Below are 17,942 nucleotides of genomic sequence, written 5' to 3'. Positions count from 1 at the left end.
TGTAATCCCAGCACTTTGGGAGGCTGAGGCGGGCAGATCACAAGGTCAGGAGATCGAGACCATCTTGGCTAACATGGTGAAACCCCATCTCTACTAAAAATACAAAAAATATTAGCTGGGCATGGTGGCACACGCCTGTAGTCCCAGCTACTCGGGAGGCTGAGGCAGGAGAATCACCTGAACCCGGGAGGCGGAGCTTGCAGTGAGCCGAGATTGCGCCAATGCCCTCCAGCCTGGGCGACAGAGCAAGACTGTCTCAAAAAAAAAAAAAAAGGAATCAAGAGTCGAGTCGATTATGTTTCTAATTGTTATTTGAGATGTCTAAGGGTATTTTGTTAATCAGGCATTTAAGGCATGCAAAATATTTAGGGAAAAGTTGAGCTGTGAAATTAATATTTTTATTTATTTATTTATTTATTTGTTTATTTATTGTTTGAGATGGAGTCTCATGCTGTCGCCCAGGCTGGAGTGCAGTGGCGCTATCTTGGCTCACTGCAAGCGCCTCCTCCTGGGTTCACGCCATTCCCCTGCCTCAACCTCCCGAGTAGCTGGGACTACAGGCGCCCGCCACCATGCCCGGCTAATTTTTTGTATTTTTAGTAGAGACGGGATTTCACCGTATTAGCCAGGATGGTTTTGATCTCCTGACCTTGTGATCCACCCACCTTGGCCTCCCAAAGTGCTGGGATTACAGGCGTGAGCCACCGCGCCCGGCCTACTTATTTATTTTTTATAGAGATGGGGCATGCATTTAAGGCATGCAAAATATTTAGGGAAAAGTCAAGTTGTGAAATTCATATTTGTTTTGATTTACTTATTTATTTTTTATATTGCCCAGGCTGGTCTTAAAATTGTAGGCTCAAGCAATCCTCCTACCTCAACCTCCCGAAATACTGGGATTACAGGTGTGACCTACCATGCCTGGCCAAGCTGTGAAATTTATAATCTAATGATCATTCGTCAAAAAATGTGAAAGTGAATTTTATAATTTTCCAAATTATTAGTCAATACCATATCTGGAAGGCCACTATAAAGGCTTAAGGAAAATGAGATTTTTATCTAACAACTTTAACAAATCGATTATAAATTAAAACGCAAAGAATGAAGTGTTCTTTTCCATGCATAAGTCCCCTAACTTGGATGTGGTTCCCCCACTAGGCGGTGACCAAGTGATGCCCTCCCTGAGGGCAGGCGTCGATGGAGTCTGTTTGCTTCTCATGGTTTCTCCTATTGGGAACATGGTCCCTGGCACATGGCCTCATTGATGTTTGTCGAATGAATGAATGAGGTACTGGGCAGTGGCTGCAGGCCCATGCCACTCCCACCCTGGTCAGCAAGCCCCTTGCATGGCACGCAGAGGCAAGCAGGGAAGCGTGTTTGTGGTGCTAGCACGGAGGAGGTCGACGGCCAGGAGGCACTGGACTCCAAGCCCCAGGGTCTGTCTTCATTGCTGGGCAGGCTAAGGTGTGAGGCAGAGGCCCTCAGGACCCGCAGGGGCACTGCAGTGCTCAGCATTTCCCCAGAGGGCAGTGGCCTGGGAAGAGAGAGAGCCAGGCTAGGGAGGGGTGGGGCCCTGGTGAGGCCTTGCCCCTCCTCCCCTCCCAGGGATCTGAGCTTCTGGGGTCAGTCACTCAGCAGCCACCTACAGGTGGCAGAATCTGCTATCCTTCCCAATGGCTGGGTGTCCCCCAGTGCGGCTGGAGGGGTGACCATGGGGGGCCTTTGGGCAGGTGGCTCGGCCACTGCACCTCCCTCTCACCTCCGTAGCCATTCCCCAGCTGGCCGTTGCTGCCTCTCTTCACCTCAGGGCCCCCTACAGCACAGACGGACAGATCAGGGGCACTTGGGTCACCAGAGAGCTTCCGTCCACCCAAGCTTCAACCCAGGCTCTGGGAGACCCCCCCTCTCCGGAGGACCCAGGGCTCAGCTCTGCCTCAGCTTCTCAGAGGACCGTGGGGAGAGGGACAGAGTGTGGAGAACTGAGTCCCTGATGGCCCAGCTCCATCACCTCCCCTTCTTGGTCCAGTGTCCGGGCTGGCTCTCAGGGTCCTGGGCTCTGCTGGCCTCTCCTCCAGCCCCGTTCCTTCCTGCTCCTTCCTGCCTATGCCCTCCTGGCCTCTTCCCACTCACTCTATCCCCTCCACCAAGAGGGCTGTACCTTCCATCTCTGTGGGGCTGTGGGTAGACCTGGGCCCAGGGCCCAGTTCCCTGAAGCCACCTCTAATGGCTCCAACACACTCATCCAGGCATCCCATTACCTGGCTGGCTCCTGGCCTCAGCATATTCACCTCCAGCCTGATATCCAGGCTTCAAGCCAGCCCCCCAGGCCTGAAGGGTGGGCCAGCAAGAGTCCCACAGCACCTGGGCCTGCACTGTGGGGAGGAAAGCTGGCATGGGCACCGTTGCCCACAGGAGCTGGGATCCCCTGGCCCCTGTTGGACTTGGCTCTGCTCCCGGAAGGCTTATTTCTTACCATTTCCTTCAGGGGCTGGAGCTCCTGCTTTGGGGTACACCAGAGCTTCTGCCTCATCCCCTGCAAGAGACTCTGGTCATTCCCGCCTAGCCCCTGGGCTGTTGTCTCCCCAACCCCACTGCACTTTGTCCCCTGGGTCTGACTCACCATTCCTAAAACCTCTGGCCCCAGGGAACTCTGGAGGAGGAAAGAGGGTGTCAGAGGCCAGGCTGGGGCTCTAAGCCCAACTCTCCTACCCCCACCCCTGCTCCCCAGACACCTGGCTGTGGGTGGGCCTCGGGGAAGACCCTGGCTCCCAGGACAGCATTCCCATAACCAACACCTGCAGGACAGAGATTGGAGAGGAGCTAGGGACAGGCTAGTGGAACAGGGACAGCATCAGGAGGGCCAGGTGACCAGCTCATAGACGGGGGATGCGGACAGACAGACTGACTCAGGCATGCGGGAGATGCCAGCTTCTGCCCGACATGGGGGAGCCCAGGAGGACTCACCAATTTTCTGTGGCTGGAGGCCACCATTAAAACTTGGGGGAGAGAAAACTGTGACTCAGAGATGAAGGTCAGCGAGAGCCACTGCCCTGGCCTCCCCTCTTCCTGGGATGCCAGAAGGAAGAGAAGGGAAGAGGAGGGGAAGGGAGGGGAGGAACTCCAGGAAGGGCCTCCTCACCCGGTTCTGCTCCTGGTCCATAGCCATTTGGAGGCTGGTGCCCTGTGAGGAGAAAGAAGGTCAGTGCAGAGGATCCAGGTCTCCCCTGACTCCTGGGGGGCCAAAGATGGACCTTAGGGACTCTGGAGGGGAAGCAGTGACTTTTTGTGTCCACAGGGAATGGAACCAGAAGAAACAGAGAGCAGCAAGAGGCTGGGCGTGGTGGCTCACGCCTGTAATCCCAGCACTTTGGGAGGCTGAAGCGGGCTGATCACTTGAAGCCAGGAGTTCGAGACCAGCCTGGCCAATGTGACGAAACCCCGTCTCTACAAAAAATACAAAGATTAGCCAGGTATGGTAGTGCGTGCCTGTAATGCCAACTACTTGGGAGGCTTATTTTGCAGTGAGCCAAAATTGCACCACTGCACTCCAGCCTGGGCGACAGAGCGAGACTATCTCCAAAAAAAAAAAAAAGGAGCAAGAGAGTAGAAGAGGGTAGACTCGGGGAGGGACTTCCTGGCCTTAGGGTGCCTGAATAGCTGAGGCAGCCTAGGGAACAAGGGTGATGGAGGAGTGACCCTGATATGGGGTGGGATAGAGGACAGACCTAGCTGAGAGTTTGTCCCTCTAGGACGTGGGGCCTGGGGGCAGACAGACTCACACCTGCTTTCTGAGGTTGCAGTCCCCACTGGATGGCTGGCATCGGTGCTAGGAGGAAAGTCAGGGGCAGGAGTGAGCCCAGCCCAGGGCTTGAGAGGCTGCGGATGCCATGGGGCAGAGATTGAAAGGGCTCCCATACTGGGGGATACATGGGGTCCCAGGGAAAGAGTTCGAGCTTCTCATCAGCAGATCACTGTGTGACAAGTCACTGCCCTCTCTGAACCTTGGCGTCCGAGGACAGAGTGGGACATGGCGGCCAGGTGCTTCCCAGTGCTCCCCAGGCACCCCCACTCCACACTGACCTGGGAACTTGCCATTCTGCACTGCAGGTGGGGGCTGGGATTTCAGGCCCCAGCCACCCTCTTTGTCCGAAGGGACCCCTGGAGTGGGAAGCCTGGGAAGGAGCTTCAGAGCGACCCTCGCATTGCAGGGACCTAAGATGGGAAGGAAGGGAGGGATGGAGCTATGCTCCAGGCCAGTCCTCACCGACGCCACCCAGGAGGCCTTGGCCTGGCCAAGCTACCGGCCTCTAGTGGCTTCTAGGGCAGACCCAGCACCTAAGGGGGACATTAGCCAGGCTGGAAAAAGCCCAGCTCCCTCGGGCCACACCCTGCTGGGGGGACCTGGGAATCCAGGCAGGGCATAGAGGGACATAGGGATCTGTCAGGGATGGGGCTCCTGGTGTTGGTCCACGAGCCTGTCCATCCTTCAGCAGCCTCCCTCTCCCTTCCTCCTGAGCCCCCAACCCTGGTCCCAGTGGCCTCACCTGGCTGGGGCCCATTTTCATGGCCATATCCTGGAGAGGGAAAGCAGAGATGAGTGTGGCAACACTGGGGGCAGGGGCTAGAAGGGCTGAGAGGCAGAAGGAGGTGTGGGGCAGAGCCAGGGGTCCCCCACTCGCCTGGCTTCTGAGGCTTCAAAGTCCCTCGCAGGCCTGGGGAGAGAGAGAAAGAGGCCAGTTCAGACACCAGTCCACCCCAGGGGTGTAGTGAACCCCTCTCTCCCCTGCTGATTCCCCTAGCCGCGCCTTTTCACCTGGCAGGAGCCCCAGCTGGGTCCCTGGTGTGTATCCTGGGAGGGAGAGCAGGGCATGAGGGCGGGTTTGGAGTGAGGGACCTTGGAGGAGGCAGGAAGAGGGGCAGAGAGGAACTCAGCTTTGGAGGTTTCTGGCTCCCTCCCAGTCCAGAGACCCATGGAGAATGATGGACAGGCCGACCCCACCCCTCCCCTTCTGAGACCTACCTCTGCCCCTTGGAGCCCGTCCTCCTTCCCCTCTCCTCCAGTTCCCACCAACCTCCCTCACCTGGCTGGGCTCCTTCCCACAGGAAGGCTCCAGCCCCAGCCCATTCTTGCACCCTGGGGAGACAGGGTGCGGCTTGGGAGGGGAAAAGAGTGGAAGGGTAGGCAGTTTCTGCAGGCAGGGAGAGTGAGGAGGAATGGGAAGGGCTTACCTGGCTTCTGAAGTTTCATGCCCTCTCCAACGCCTGGAGAGATGCGAGCAGGTGAGAGACCATTGGTCCACCCCTTGCTGAGGGGCCTTTTGCAGTCCCAGCATCTGCCCCCCTACCCGGTGCCCACGCCAACCTACCCTACCTGGTTCATGGCCAGTGGGAACTGCAGGGCCTGTGGGGGCGGTACAGGGAGAGGCTGGGGTACAGAAGGGGGCTGGAGCCTGGCCCCCCTTTCCTCTCAGTTTAGGAACTGGAGCTCGCGGCACCTCCGTCCACCTTGTGCCACCTCCTCTCCAGACTCCACCCCCTCTCAGGCTGCAGGAGCCCCCGAGAGAACCCTCAGAACAGTGTCAGGGGAGACCCAGGCCCCTACCTCTCTCCTCCTTTGCACTCCCAGCAACCCCAGCCCCCCAGTACCTGCTCTGTAGCCATTCTGGGCTGAGGGGCCTGTGGGGAGGGAGGGGTGAGCAGGGGGTTTGGGATTCTAGCTAAGGAGAGGGCGAAGGGCCTTTGGATCCCCCTTCAGAGCCAAGTCAGAAACCAGGGATCCTGGAGCCGCCTCTCCTCCCTCATTTTGGTGCCCACCTGCCTTGGAGGCCTGGGAGCGAGACAGGAACAGCAGCCCGACACCCCCTCACTGGCTGGGCTCCCAGGCCCCTTTTGAATCCCGGTGGAACTGAGATGGGGTATGAATGAGGGAGGGAGCTCAGGGTTTGGGGGAGGCAGAGGGACAGGCTGGGCAGGGCTCACCTGGCTTCTGGGCCTTCACAACCCCTGAATAGCCTGGTGGAGAGACAGGGAGCAAGTGAGGGACCCAAGGCCTCCGCTCCGGACCTCCTGGAACCCCAGCCCCGCCTCTACCTGGTCCATAGCCATTTGGAGCTCCCAGGCCTGTGGGGCAAAAAAGGAAGAGTAGTAAGGCTGGGCCAGTGGGGGACAGGGAGGCAGGGCCCAGGAAGGGGGCTCTCAGTCTCTCCTCCACCTACTCTCCCCTCGGTCCTCGGTGCTCCTACAGACCTCCCCTCACTCATGAGGCAGGGGTCACCCCTCCCCTGGGAGTCCCACGTGGAACCAACTAGAGCGCCAGGATCTAGGGGGGGTGGGGCCACAGACGCAGGCAGTCCCCTCACCTGGCATCTGAGGCTTCATCCCTGCTCCTAGGCCTAGGAGAGACAGAGACACTGACATCAACTCCAGCCAGTGCTGCTGATCCTCAGACACCAGCCCTCTGTCCCTGTGGCCCCAGCTTCTCTCTGCCTGCCCACCTCCTGACCCCTTGCGAGCCAGGCCCAGCTACCCTCACCTGACTGGACTCCCGGTCCATTTCTGTGGCCATATCCTGGGGGGAGGGATGGGGTGGGTGTGAGACAGCGGCATTCGGAGGGGGCATCAGGAGGAGGCAGCTCAGTCGGCTGTGGGCAGCTCTAGAGACAGGGCGGGGGGCCAGGGCCCTCCCCAGCCTGGCTTCTGAGGCTTCACTCCGGAGACAGAGCCACACTGGGCCAGACAGTGGCACTTAATTCCTCAGGGTTCAGACCCACACTCTGCCCTCCTGGCCCCCTGGCCCGCTCTCTGTCTTCCCCCTTCCTTCTAAGAAGCCTGGGCTCAGTCCGGCGCCATGGCTCACGCCTGTCATCCCAGCACTTGGGAGGCCAAGGCGGGTGGATCATCTGAGGTCAGGAGTTCGAGACCAGCCTGACCAAAATGGTGAAACCCTGTCTCTACTAAAAATACAAAAATTAGCCAGGTGTGGTGGTGGATGTCTGTAATCCCAGCTACTCGGGAGGCTGAGGCAGGAGAATTGTTTGAACCCAGGCCTGGGCGACAGAGCGAGACTCCGTCTCAAAAAATCAATAAATAAAAAGCCTGAGCTCCTATTCCAGGTGTCCTCACCTGGCTGGGTTCCAGCCTCAGGGAAGGCCCCTGCTCCCAGCCTCTTCCCATATCCTGGAGAGGGAGAGGGAGCATGAACCGGATGCTTATGGCTTCAGGGGTGCGTGCATGGAGAGGCAGACCAGGGTGGGGCTCACCTGGCTTCAGAGGCTTCACACTCCCTCCAAGGCCTGGAGGAGATATGGGGGGTTGGTGAGTGACTCAGGGGCCCCACCCACGTTCTCCCCCAGCCCCTCCCCACCCCTGCTCTTACCTGCTCCAAATCCAAATCCATTCTGGGCTGTCAAGACTATGGGGAGAGGAGGGTGGGGTGATGATTTGGGGTTTGGTTGAGGTGGAGGTGAGGGAATACTGGAGGCTTCCTCCCAGCATCCCTTCAGGTATTCACCAGCTCAGCCCTCCATGAGACTGGGAAAGGAGGCAGGGAGAGGACGCCCCAGGGGTAGACCCCCAGACCCCACCTCTTTCACCTGGCTGAGCGCCCAACCCATTCCCATTCCCTAATCCTGGGGGACAGATGGAGGTGGGGATGAGAGCGGGAAGGGGGCTCTGAACATTGGGGAGACAGAAGCCCAGGGAGAGTCAGGCTCACCTGGCTCCTGTGCCTTCATGCCCCCTCTAAAGCCTTCGGGAAAATGGGGAGCAGATGAGGTACCCAGGAGCCCCCAACTCAGATCCACCTTAGAACCTCAGCATCCGGACCCCAGCTCCTCCCATCCCCTCAAGAACTGCTCCAGGGCCATTCTGAGGTGGGGGGCTTACTGGGGAGGGAGGGCTGAGCTAAGCTGGGGATACAGTGCCTATGGTTCCCCTTCAGGGCCAAGCCAGAAGCCAGGGTTGGAGACGCCCCGTCACCCCTCCCCATCATTCACCAATCCCACCTCTGGGAGGAAGAGGCCGCCCAGATGCGGACCCCGGAACCCCAGACTCTACCCCCTTCACCTGGCTGGGCTCCCAGCCCAATCCTGTACTGGAATCCTGGGGGAATAGATCAAGACGGGGTATGAATAAGAGGAGAGAGCTCAGGGTTTGGGGAGGCAGAGGGACAAGCCGGGGCAGGGCTCACCTGGCTTCTGGGATTTCATGGCCCCCCCATAGCCTGGTGGAGAGACAGGGAGCAGCTAAGGAACCTGGGGCCCTAGCTGTGGGTCTCCCCAAACCCAAGCCCCGCCCCTACCTGGTTCATAGCCGTTTTGAGCAGTGGGGCCTGTGGAGGAGAGAAAGGGTTAAGGCCCTTCGGAGCCCTGGATGCCATCTCCAGCCACCTCAGGCAGGGGTGTCCCCACTTCCAACTTCAACCAGCCAGAAAGATGGGTTCCTTTCCTCAGCAGCCTCCAACTGTCAAGCTCCAGCTCCTGCCACATCTTGAGTCTGACTTTTTTTTTTTTTTTCTCTTGAGATGGAGTCTCGCTCTTGTTGCCCAGGCTGGAGGGCAATGGCGTGATCTTGGCTCACTGCTGCAACCTCCGCCTCCCGGGTTCAAGCAATTCTCCTGTCTTAGCCTCCTGAGTAGCTGGGATTACAGGCGCCCGCCACCACGCCCGGCCAATTTTTAGTATTTTTAGTAGAGACGGAGTTTCACCATGTTGGCCAGACTGGTCTCGAACTCCTGACCTCAAGTGATCCACCCACCTCGCCTCCCAAAATGCTGGGATTACAGGCATGAGCCACCGTGCCCGGCTAGGTCTGAGTTCTTGCTGGAGCCGGTACCTTCTTTGTTCAAAACTCTGTTTTTGGTCCAATTTCTCAGCGGCTTGGGCCACTCTCTCCTCTCCTCCCTGGCCTCCACTGCCTCCTACCCAGAATGCCCAGGGCCCAGCTCTGGGGCAGCCTCAGCTCATACTGTACACCCCAGCGTGGCCCTAGTTGGGGAGGGCCTGTCCCCAGCACCTGCTTGGCTCAGAACAGGCATGGTTCACAGATTGTTTGTTTGTTTTTTAAACAGGGACTCCCTTTGTCACCCATGCTGGAGTACAGTGGTGAAATCTCCGCTCAGTACTATCTCGACTTCCTGGGCTCAAGTGATCCTCCCCTCTCAGCCTCCAGAGTAGCTGGGACCACAGGCATGTGCCACCACAACTGCCTAGGTTTTTTTTTTTTTTTTTTTTTTTTTTTTTTGTAGGTGGATTGCTTGAGCCCAAGAGTTCAAGACCAGCTTGGGAATGTTGCCCAGGGTGGTCTTGAACTCTTGGGCTCAAGTGATCCACCTAACTCCGCCTCCCGAACTGTTGGGATTACACGTGTTAGCCACCGCTCCAGGCCTGGATTGGTTTGCCGAATGAGGTTTGTTGTGTGAGACCAAGTTGGGAGGCTAGAGGTTGGGGCTCGCCTGCTCTCTGAGGCTTTAGTTCCCCTGCCAGGCCTGGGAAGAGAAGGGGAAGGACTTTCTGTTAGTCCACCCAGCCTTTCCTCTCTGCTCAGGACCAGGGACAGGCCCCCATATCAGTAACTCCCAACTCCTAAGACCTCCATGCTCCCAGAACTCCAGGGCCTCACCTGCCTGGGTTCCAGCTCCCAGGAAGGCCCCGGCTCCCCGCCCATTCCCATTCCCAAATCCCACGGGAAAGAGCCGAAGAGAATGGGGAGATCCAGGACTCTAGGGAAGCAGTGGCAGATGCATAGGAAATGGGCAGCGAGACAGGAACAGGGTGGGGCTCACCTGGCTTCTGGAGTTTTCCACTCCCTCCAAAGCCTGGGGGAAAGATGAGAGGGTGAGGGATCCTTTCCTCTGGACCTGTGCCCAGAATCTCAGCCCCAGATTCCCCGCTTCCGTCCCCACCCTCTTTACCTGGTCCAAAGCCATTTTGAGTGGCAGGACCTATTTGAGGGGCAGACACAGGAGTGTGGATGGTGGTGCAGTGGGAATGAGCTAGGGCCTGGAGCCCTGCCCTCCCGCTTTCTGTCTCGCAGGACCCCTGCCCTCTCCCTTCCTGTCTCGTGTGACCCCTGCCCTCTCCCTTTCCGTCTCTGTGAACTCCCTCCCAGGCCCGACCGCAGTTGAAGCTGGATTTGGCTCTTGACCTAGGAGTCCAGACCGTGGCCACGCTTGACCAGCTCGGGTGTCCTCCATGCCCAGCCGAGGCCTGACTTGGGGCAGGTGCTCAGGGGAGACTGGGTGAATGAATGAACCCCAAGAGCCCATCCGTTGGTACCCAGAGTGTGGCCCCGGGCCCCTGACTTCTCCCTCCTAGCCACCCCAGCCCCTTCGGCCCTGACCTGGCTGGGTTCCCGGTCTGTTTCCATTGCCGTATCCTGGGAGGAAAAGCAGGGTGTGAGGGGTGGATATGGGGAGGCCTTGAGGGTGGGACAAGGCCGTAGATTCAGGGGAAACAGTCAAGATAGGGGAGGGAAGAGCAGGGGCTCACGGACCCCACCCATCCCCTGTCCTCCCCCAGAAATAAGCTTTCTGCCCTCTGGACCTCTGACATCCCCTGGCTCTTCCCTGTGCCTCCTAGAATCCCAGTGTGGTCCAGGTGCCCTCACTTGTCTGGGCTCCAGCTCCTGGGAAGGCCCCAGTTCCCATCCTGTTCCCATCACCAGATCCTGGGAGACCAAGGGGAAGGAGGAAGCAGAGGCTGGGGCTGGATGTGTGTGTGCGGGGAGTGGAGGACAGGGACACAGGAAAGGAGAGGCGCACCTGGCTTCGGAGGTTTCACCCCCCACCCCACATCAGGAATAGAGAGAGAGAGACCAGGTAAAGGAGCCTGCTCCTCCCTGGAGCCCCCAGACGCAAGCCCAGGCCCTCAGCTCCACCCTACTCTCCCTGACCTGGTTTTGGGCCTGTGGGGCGAGGGAGGCAGAGGCTGGAGCTAGGCCATGTGTAGTGCGGGTCTGAACACCACCCCAGGGCCGCTGTGCCCCATGCTCTGACAGTTCTCTAAGGGCGCATGCCCAGGGAGCAACTCAGAGACCTCCACAGGAGTCCCCACCCCAGGAATGGCATTGGCAGGCCAGAGAGGGACCAGCGCCTGGGGAGGATAACACAGACTGAGAGGGGACAGAGAGGGACGAGAGATGGTGAGCATAGCAGGGAGGTGGTATGTGGGCGGGGTCCTTCCTTCATCCGCTTCTGAGGTTCCCTCTCCCCCAGGCATGGGGAGAGCTAGAAAGAGGCTGACATTGACCCCAAGAGCTCCTCCCCTAAGAATGAGAGTTGGGACCCTGAACCCTCCTGCCCGCCCCTCCCTGCGGCCCCTGCCCAGCCACCCTCACCTGGTGGGGTTCCTGCCCCTGGAAGAATGCCAGCGCCCAAACTACTTCTGCTCCCCAATCCTGGGGAGACAGAGGTGAGGGCCATGAGCAGTGGGGTGGGCAGGCTTGGGGGATACAGAGGCGCCTGGATATAAGTGGGCAGGGCGGGACAGGGCTCTGCCTCACCTGGCTTCGGAGGTTTCACGCCCACTCCCGGGCCTGGGAAGGGACAGAGTGGCCGAGCCCTGCCCTCCCTCCAGAGCCCAGCTCTCCCAGCTCCTGGTTCCCTGACTCTGCTCTACCTCTTCCCCCTCCCTCCTGGAAGCCCAGGTCCTGTCCCACGTGTCCTCACCTGGCTGGGCTCCAGCCACTGGGAAGGCCCCTGCTCCCAGCCCGTTTCCATATCCTGGGGAGACAGAGCCAGAGGAACATGAGGAGGGGGGAATGGGGCGTCGAGCAGAGACAGAGACAGAGGGCGGGAAGTGGACACTGGGACAGGTGTGGGGTGGGCTCGCCTCTGGCTTCTGGGGTTTCACAGCCCCTCCAAAGCCTGGGAAGAGAGATGGGCAGATGAAGGGGCCCTGCCTTCCTGCCCCGGGCTCCCTGCTCCACAGTCATACTGAGCTGAGGCAGGGGTGAGGCCCAGGTGCCCCGTCCCCTTACAAAGCCAGACATCAGAACTCCTCATGGTTCCCCTCCTGCCCACCTCCTGTGAGACACCCACCTGTTCTGCCCTCTCTGAGGCCTGGGGGAGCCTGGAGGGGAACCTGGAAATGCTGATCTGGTTGCATCCCCTCCCCCACAGTATCAGGCAAAGATTAGGCACCCCCAAGCCCCTCCCATTCCATACCCACATCCCCGCCTCACCTGGCTGGGCTGCAGCACCTGGGAAGGTCCTGAACCCTGGGGTGAGAAGGCAGGAGGGAGTTAGGAGGAGTGAGGCAGGCAGGGGCTGGGCGAGCTTCACCTAGGTTCTGGGGTTTCATGCCCCCTTCAGTGTCTGGGAAAGAGGGGGATCAGATGAGGGGCTCAGGAATCTCCATCCCAGGGATACCCCTAGAATCCTGGCTCCCAGCTCCCCCACTCCCACCTCTACCTGCTCCATAGCCAATCTGAGTGGAAGGGCTGGTGGGAGAGAGAGAGGTGAGTTGAGAAGGTTTGGGGTCCCAGCTGAGGTGGGGGTACAAGACTCTTGGACCCCTCCTTGGACTAAGCCAGACAACAGCAAACCTGAGAGGCTCCCTGTGCATCCCCCCACCACAATGACTCTCCAATCCTGCCTCTTCCCTCTGAGGCCTGGGAGGGAGGCAAGGAGGGGACCCCACGGCTCGCACCTGGCTGGGTACCCAGCCCATGCCTGACCCTGAATCCTGGAGAGACAGATGAGGTGAGGTTAGGAGTGTGAGAGAAAGAGGGGGAGACAGGAAGAGCTGGGGCCAGGGCAGGGCTCACCTGGCTTCTGTGGGTTCACACCCCCTTCAGATCCTGGAGAGACAGGGAGGTGAGGGATACCCTTCTCCCAGGATCTCCCCAGAACCCCGCACCTGGCCCACAACCTGCCCAAGCAGCGGGCCTGTGGGAACTCAGTCCCTTCCCATGAGGGTGGAGGGCTGTGGGGCACAGGTGGGTGCTTTCAGCCGCCTTCCCTCCCTCCTTCCCTCTCTCTTTCCTTTCTTCTCTCTTTCCTTTCTTCCCTGCCCTGCTCCATTTCTTCCTGCCTGCCTTCCCCTCTCCCCAGCCAGGGTGCCTGGGGGACACTCTGGGGCTCAGCTCTGTCCCCGCGTATTTCTGGTATTTCTGAGATGACTGCTTTCCCCTTTACCTGCCCCCTACCCAGCTTTCCCTGCTCCTGCCCTGCCTCCTCCCTGCCCTGTACCCTGCCCTCAGATGCCTCCCTTCCCTATGCCAGGCCTCACCTGCTCCCAGACCACGGTGGGGGCCATAGGCTGTGGGAAAACTGAGATGTTGAACTGGGGTGCTGGAGCAGCTGGGAACTGGTGTGCCACCCTCCCCGAGCACCCCGCCACCAGCTTTTAACGGATCGGTAGTCATTTGGGCTCTCTAAGCCTGTGGGGTTCAGGGAGAAGCAGGGGAACTTATGGGGGCAAAGGGGCCCAAATCTGGATGCCACCCCCTTCTCCAGGTCTCAGTCTCCCTGCTGTCACAGGAGGGTAGAGGGCAAAGCAGGTAAGTAGTCTGGGGCCAGGGCAGTGGAGGCTAGAGGGTCCCTGGACCTGGAGGAAGGTGTCTGAGCTGGGGCTCTGGGGGGTTGTGGGGCAGATCCCACTCCGCCCTCTTCCTCTCCTCTCCCATCCATTCTCAGTACTAGGCTCCCCTCCCTTCCTGGAAATCTCCTCCTCCGCCTCTCACCGCCTCCGCCCCCCAATCTTTCTCTCCTGAAGCTCAGATGCATCAGGGCTTGGGGGGAGCCCCTCCTCCTACCTTTAGGACCCCCCAGGTCCCTGAAGTAAAGACCCTTCCATGACACTCGCCTCCTGCCCCTCAGCAGACTCTGCTCTTCTTGTCCACTCCCTCTTCTCCCCCTCCAGGCTCCTTTGGGCTGCTGTGAGGTCCGCCCCTGCTGTCACACCTGCCCACCCTTCTCAGGCAGCCCAGGCCCCTCCTCAGGGCTGTATGTTCTGCCTGGTGGACTCTTCCCAGAGCGCAGGGTGTCTGTGCTCCCCACCGAGTGGATACTTGATGAGACTCCTTGCCTGGAAGACAGCAAGGGCCCTGAGCTCTCCTGGGCCCCGCATCAGGAGTCCCAGAGAGCTCCCACGCACCCCAGGGCGGGAGAGATGGGAGACTCTTCCCTGACCGCAGTGCCAGAGGGGCCACTACCTTTCCCCAGGCCAGGAGGCAGCGGGGGCAGCCCTGGGGGAGCAAAGTGGTGCTGACTCAAGGCTGGGGGCCCCAGAGGCTGAGATGGGGAAGGGCCCAGGCATCTAACCTCCAGCCCCCAGAAACCCTCACTTTCTGAATTCTCTGCCCAGACCAGGCTTCCCACACCCCAGCCCTCCTTGTCTCCAGAACCCCAGTATCCGGCCAGGGCCCCACCTGGACCCCTAGCCCCAGTCACAGATGCCCACTCTACAACCCTTAGCCCTGAGCTGCCCTCACCACCTTGCAGGCTCTTAGAAGTCAGAGAAGGAAAAGGGCTGCAGGGAAGGCCCAGGCACCCATGACTCTAGGCAGAGTGGGAGTGCCCACAGCCTTTGGGCCTTTAAACACCCCTGGCTGGGTGGGGACCCTCACCCAGGCACCCCAGCTGCGAGAGGCAGAGGCTCTGCCTGCAGACCCTGGGGGGTCAGCCCCCCACCTCTCCCTGTGGCAGAAGTCTAGCTCTGGCTCCTCATCCATCATGGGCGCTGACAGCAGGACAGGCCCCCTAGACTTCTCCACCCCTGTCAGCGACTCAGGCCCTGGCTCCAGGCCCAGAGAGCTCAGATGTCCCCCCAGCAAGGGGCAGGCAGGCACCCTAGGCCCAGCCCAAACACAGCTGGGGAGAGGGCAGGAACCAGGGCTTTGGAGTGTTGCAGACAGCAGGGGTGGAGGTGACAGCATCTCAGACCCTGTCTGACAGGCGGTTGGTGGTCCCAACAAAAGCCAGGAGTCATCCCGTCTAGTCCTGAGACTACACAGACCCCACCGGGGGGTCCTTTGTCCTCATGGAGGCTCGGCCTGCCAGAGTGGGCCAGAGCCCCAAACTTCAGAGCCACCCCTTCCTCCTCTTTCCTCCTTCCAGGAGGGGCAGGGACACATGAGGATGGACCAACTGTGCCCAGCCTCTCTGAGAGTCCTTGGAGGCCCTCCAGCTCTGCCTCATCTCCTGCCTCAGCAGCGACTCTAACTTTGGATCACAGACTAGCGGAGCCACCGATCAGGGTTGGGGGGCGGGACTGCAGGAGAGGCTGAGAAGGGGACGTGGAGGGCTTGGAGCAGCTCTCCATGCTTGGGGCTGGGTGGATGGACTTGGAGCTGGGGCCCCGTGCTGGGGGCCTGGAAGGGAGGCGCCGGGCATGGAGGTCTGGACAACAGGCACCACCCCTCAATGAGCCTTCAGACCCCACCAGGCTGGCTGGGGATGACAGTGACTCAGCCCCTAGCCCCTGCACCCTCGTCCAGAAGGTCCCACACCCTGTCTGTCTGCTGGCCTGTCCCTGGCCCAGCCAGCCCCTCCTGGCACCTCTGGCTAAGGAGTCCAGCCTGCCAAGCCAGGCAGCGCAGCTAGGCTGGGGGTCTGGAGAGGGCTATAATGAGGAAGGGGCAGCAGAGGTTTCTCCGAGAGAGGTTCCTGAGCCCACACCTCTGTGGCCAGGTCCAGCCGCCAATAGACTACAGGGTTAGTTACCACCAGGTACCCTTACTCATAGGCCAGCCCAGCACTTAGGTCCCTGCGCCCCCTCCCTCTCTGCCTCCCCTCTCACCCACATTGTAGGCTGTACCCCACTGCTGCTCTCTCTCCCCACACATGAAGCCCCCCACAGGGCTCACACCCACAGGCACACTATGATGCCTGTGGTGCCCACCTCCCCACTACAGACCCACCTTTGCACAAGGCCTGCGTGCTCACGGCAGGGCCCCTCAGCCCAGCGCCTCAGAACAGTGCCCTGAATGCCCCGCTCCTGTCCTGCCTGGCAGACAGCCATGAGTTGGGGTCCCAGAGGCTGGACCTTCATGGGTGGCTGACAGGGGCTCAGGGATGCCCCCTGGCCCCATCCATCCTATGAGTGCCCAGGGTAGCAGGGACGGTCCATTCAGACTCCCTGGGAGGACTTTCCTGCCAGGCCACCTGCCCCGCCCATGGCAGCAGGCACATGTCCCCCGCATATTCATGGAGGGTAGCCGAATAGCCCCGTGGCTAGCAGCTGAGTGCTGGATTCACACAGGGTGCAAACACCCACTCCATCTGGCTTGGGGCCTTCGCGTGTGTGTTCACTCTCCCCTAAAATGACAATAAGAGCACCTCTATGTTGGGGCTACTAGGAGGAGCTGCTGCTCTTCCTCATTTACAGATGAGGAAACAGAGGCAGGGGGAAGGGACTTGGCTCAGATTGTGCACCTCCCGAGCGGTGGGGCTGAGATCTGAACCCCAGCAGTCTGGAAATCCCCATGCCTGCTGTCCCTGCTCTCAAGCATCTTACATGCTTACAGGCGGGCAGTAGGCCCAGTTATGCCAGACGGGATGAGGTATCTGCTTGAGACCGAGGCCAGCTGAGAGCTCCTACACAGACACATGGCTTGCCCTGCAGGGCACTGGGAAAGCGTAGCCCAGGAGGAGGCAGGCAGGAAACCAGGAGGTGCCCTGTGGGAGGTAAAGGATGGGCGCCTGCTTGGCCACTGCCAGAGGGAACACCAGTGCCCGCCACCACTGCCAGTCTGCCTGGTGCTAGCATGGCCTTGGAAAATGCCAGCCAGCCCAGGGCCTCGGGCCAGCCTGACAGTCACTCAGGACCAGGTTGGGTCCAGTTGGGTGTCCCAGCCCCCGCAATGTCACCACTTGTACTCCTAGCACAGCCAGTCCTCTCTACTCACCCCCAGACCCACCCAGGCAGGGCCTGCCTGACAGCACAGAGTCTATGTGTGGGCTGGGAGAGCCCCTGATGGAGTCTTGACCTGGGCTACCCTTTGCTCCCAGGCACCCTGGCCTGAGGGGGACACAGCACCGCCTCTGAACAGAGGAGCAGCTATGAGGGGCTAGGGCTGAGGGCCAAGGGCAGGGCGACAGCAGGGATGTTGAAAGTGCAGGACCCAGGCCCAGGAAGTGCATTGCCCAAAAATGGCAAGAGACTCCCTGCCAGCTGCTTGACACCAGTGGCACCTGTGAGGGCAGGAATTTGGGGAGGACAGCTGGAGCGGTGGCCAGGCGCCAGCCGGGCTGACACCTTCTGCACTCGCAGCTGTGCTGAGGGTCCTGCAGGCCACTCTGCTTGGGCAGCTCTTCAGCCCATACCCAAGCATCGGAGCCTCTAGTGTACCTTCCTAGGCGTCCCAAGGCAACTCACACCAGCAAAGCTGACCTCTATGAACTCCTTCTCCCCACCCATCTGCCAGTTCATTAAAACCTTATGCAGACCTGGCGCAGTGGCTCACGCCTGTAATCCCAGCACTTTGGGAGGCCGAGGTGGGTGGATCACGAGGTCAAGAGATCGAGACATTCCTGGCCAACGTGGTGAAACCCTGTCTCTACTAAAAATACAAAAATTAGCTGGGCATGGTGGTGCACGCCAGTAGTCCCAGCTACTCGAGAGGCTGAGGCCAGAGAATCGCTTAACCCGGGAGGTGGAAGATGCAGTGAGCCGAGATCGCGCCACTGTACTCCAGCCAGGCGACAGAGCAAGGCTCCATCTGAAAATAAATAAATAAATAAAATAAAAAACCTTATTCAAGTGTGAAACATAGCATGCAAAGATTAGCGCACACGAGAATGTGCTGTGTAGCAATCGTACTTATGAGACAACCCCTATGCACCCAGCACCTGGGTCAAGAAATCAGTTCCGCAGAAGCACCCATCACAGTCCCCTCCCTCCCATTAGGATAGCCACATTTGCCCTTGTGGTCGTCATTCCCTCGCTTTTTTTCTTTTGAGACGGAGTCTTGCTCTTGTCGCCCAGGCTGGAGTGCAGTCG

The 17,942-nt window shown here is 59.7% G+C and overlaps 1 protein-coding gene across 1 annotated transcript; it reads right to left on the bottom strand.

Annotated features, from left to right (window-relative positions):
• Positions 1 to 1,547: 1,547 nt before the first annotated feature.
• Positions 1,548 to 14,496, bottom strand: GREP1 (glycine rich extracellular protein 1). The gene is given in 33 exon segments (XM_065536990.2): positions 1,548 to 1,813; positions 2,259 to 2,372; positions 2,474 to 2,533; positions 2,621 to 2,648; positions 2,731 to 2,795; positions 2,965 to 2,997; positions 3,140 to 3,181; positions 4,081 to 4,212; positions 4,545 to 4,574; positions 4,680 to 4,712; positions 5,230 to 5,262; positions 5,980 to 6,120; positions 6,360 to 6,392; positions 6,533 to 6,568; positions 7,123 to 7,176; positions 7,260 to 7,292; positions 7,376 to 7,411; positions 7,715 to 7,747; positions 8,065 to 8,100; positions 8,189 to 8,221; positions 8,300 to 8,329; positions 9,782 to 9,814; positions 9,911 to 9,940; positions 10,339 to 10,374; positions 11,335 to 11,394; positions 11,666 to 11,719; positions 12,181 to 12,216; positions 12,648 to 12,683; positions 12,766 to 12,798; positions 13,230 to 13,259; positions 14,155 to 14,187; positions 14,437 to 14,460; positions 14,463 to 14,496. Coding segments are annotated over 33 exon segments (1,626 nt in total). The 3' UTR covers positions 1,548 to 1,661.
• Positions 14,497 to 17,942: the final 3,446 nt, after the last annotated feature.

This window comes from Macaca fascicularis, chromosome 20 (genome assembly GCF_037993035.2).
Source record: "Macaca fascicularis isolate 582-1 chromosome 20, T2T-MFA8v1.1".
NCBI lineage: Eukaryota > Metazoa > Chordata > Mammalia > Primates > Cercopithecidae > Macaca > Macaca fascicularis.
Note: the sequence above shows the minus strand (reverse complement) of the source record. Positions and strands in the feature narration are given on the sequence as shown.